The following is a 2,604-nucleotide window of genomic DNA, read 5'->3' as shown; positions in this document are numbered from 1 at the left end:
GGCGTCGGGGGGCGACCGGCGGCGTCGGGGTTGGAAGAAGTGGTGCAAGAAGTGCAGCGGGCGCTGGCGGAGTTCGTCCGGGCGAATCCCAAGGCGTGGGCGCCCGTCGTTTCGGCGTGGTCCATCGATCTGATGGGTCAGCTGAGCAGCAAGTACGCGGGGAGGCACGGCGTGCCGCACGCTTCCAGCCTCAACGAGCTGCTCCAGCTCTGGATGTCCTGCAAAGCCACCCGCACCCTGATGGAAATTTACACCCAGTGCCTCTCGGCCATGATCGGGGGCTGCCCCGACGCCTGCGTCGACGCTTTGCTGGACACGTCGGTCCAGCACTCGCCCCATTTCGACTGGGTGGTGGCCCACATCGGCTCTTCTTTCCCCAACACCATCATCAACCGGGTTCTTTCGTGCGGCCTCAAGGATTTCTGCGCCCACGGGGCGGCCCCGGGGGACTTGCTCTTCCCCGCCGCCGCCGACAAGCGGGTGCCCAAGATCGCGTCGGTGGTGGGGATTTTGGGACACCTGGCTTCTCGCCACTCGGGCAGCATCAAGCAGGAGCTGCTGCGGATGTTTCACGAGAGCTTGGGGCCCGCCAGAGACCAGCACCAGAAAGCCGCCGTCCCCTTCCTCCTCCAGCTCGCCGTCATGTCCCCGGCGCTGCTGGGCACCATCTCCTCCGAACTGGTGGACTCCCTCAAACCCAACGTCCTCAACCAGCTGCACCAGCACTTCGCCTCGCTCCCGCGCGAGGACCTGGAGAACATGGTCAGCATCGTGGTGCACCTCATTTGCCAAACCTCCGCCGGCGCTTACCGCATCTTGCAGTTCCTGGTCAACACGGCCATGCCGGCCTCCGTCATCACCCCGCCGGGGCTGACGCTCCACGACGGGGTGCGAGAAGCCTGCGACCGCGTCATCCAGCTCCTCCTCCTCAACCTCCAGAAGCTGGTCTACAACCGGGGCGGCCCCGGTTTGGCCGATTCCCCGCCGCGCCCCGTCCCGTTTTTGGACGCCCTCAAGTCCCACGTCCGGGAGCTGTGCGTGGAGACCTTGCGGCTGGAACGGAAACGCTTTCTTTGGCAGCACCAGCTTTTGGGGCTCCTGGCCGTCTATTCCGCCCCGCACTGCGCCACGGACGCCCTCTTCTTCCTCCTGACGCTGGCCCGCACCCAGGAGGAGCTGGCCTTGGCCACCCAGCTCTACGCCGTCCTCAGCTCTTGCCTCGTCGACCTCCTCCCCGCCACCGTCAAGACCTGCGTTTGCCAGATCCACGCCGGGCGCTTGCCGGAGCCGCAGATCGCTCAGCTTTTCCGCAATTTGGCTCTGGTGGTGCAGTGGGAGGGCGGGGAAGGGGGACCGGCGGCCATGGGGGTCCAGCTGGGCGCCGTCGTGGCGCGGCACCTCCACGATTTCGGCCAGCTTCTCCTTCACCGCAGCCCTGAGGTGGCGGAAGCCGCTTGCCTGCTGCTCTCCGTCTGCCCCCTGCCCCGCGCCGTCCCCCCGGCTCACCTCCTGGCCGCCGTCCGCGCCGCCGTTCACCAGTTTTTCACCGTCTTGCGGCGGCAGAACCCCGCCAACCTCTGCTATAGCGGCCGGTTGCTGGCCCGGCTCAGCGCCGTCTCGCCGGCCGCCGCCAAGGCCGTGCTGCAGCAGCTGGTGGAGGGAGCCCTGCGCGGGGGCAACGCCGAGCTTTTCGGGGGCTCGGCGGAAAAAACGGGCGAGGAGGAGGCTGGGCGAGAAGGAAGCGGCGGCGACGTTTCCCTCTTGGACGTCAACCGGCGCTTTACGGCCGCCGTGAATTTTTCCGGAGGCGTTTGGTCCGTCTTCCACGCTGGCGTGATCGGCCGGGGCTTGAAACCGGCGTCGGGGACGGGCGAGCGGGCGCCGGAGGAGCTGGCGCACAACGCCCAAACGTTCCTCAGCCTCCTGCTGCGCTGTTGTCGCGGGGGTCGCTCCGGGGAAACCTCCCCCGACCTTTCCGTCGCCGGAATTAATCCCGAAGCCGCCAAAGCCGTGGCGGCCGCCTTGGTGGAAAGCGTCTGCCCGGAGGCGGCGGGGGGAGAGCTCGCCTGGCCGCCGGAGGAGCAAGCCCGTGGGACGGTGGAACGGGATTTACGGATTTGCCGCCGGTTCCGCGACCATCCCCTCCTTTTCCCTCTCCTGCGGCTGGTGGCCGCCGGGCGACCGGCGCTCTGTTATTGTTCCGTTCTCCTCCGCGGGCTTTTGGCCAGTTTGATGGCGTACTGGGAAGCGTGCCGGGAAAGCCGGACGGCCGGATCGCCGTGGCACCTCCAGGCTTCTTGTTCCTTGGTGGCTTGCATGGCCGAGGGTTCCTTGCTGCCCCCCGTCCTGGGGAACATGCACGAGATTTTCCACCAGCTGGCTCCGTTCGAGGTTCACCTCCTCCTCCTCAGCGTTTGGGATTATTTGCGGGATAACAGCCCCCTCCCGCAAAAATTCACTTTCCAAGCCGAACGGGGCGTTTTCCTGCGGGATTTTTCCCGCGACGGCGATGTGGGGAAGCACCTGGCCGTGCTGCACAGCGTCCTCCACAAAAACATCCATCGCCTGGGGCTCTTGGCCGGACGTTTTCGCCCCTAAACCGAC

General features: G+C 66.7%; 1 protein-coding gene across 1 annotated transcript in view; it reads left to right on the top strand.

Annotated features, from left to right (window-relative positions):
* The window catches only part of INTS5 (integrator complex subunit 5), a gene marked incomplete at its 5' end in the record, with an annotated part of 2,835 nt that extends 237 nt beyond the window's left edge, over positions 1-2,598 (top strand). The window contains one exon of the mRNA XM_010572821.1: positions 2-2,598. Coding sequence (XP_010571123.1) covers positions 2-2,598 — 2,597 coding nt within the window. The remainder of the gene's footprint in view (position 1) is intronic.
* Between the last annotated feature and the right edge of the window lie 6 nt (positions 2,599-2,604).

The sequence above is a fragment of the Haliaeetus leucocephalus genome, unplaced genomic scaffold, assembly GCF_000737465.1.
Source record: "Haliaeetus leucocephalus isolate CR32 unplaced genomic scaffold, Haliaeetus_leucocephalus-4.0 Scaffold352, whole genome shotgun sequence".
Taxonomy (NCBI): domain Eukaryota; kingdom Metazoa; phylum Chordata; class Aves; order Accipitriformes; family Accipitridae; genus Haliaeetus; species Haliaeetus leucocephalus.
This window is presented reverse-complemented; position numbering and strand designations above follow the sequence as displayed.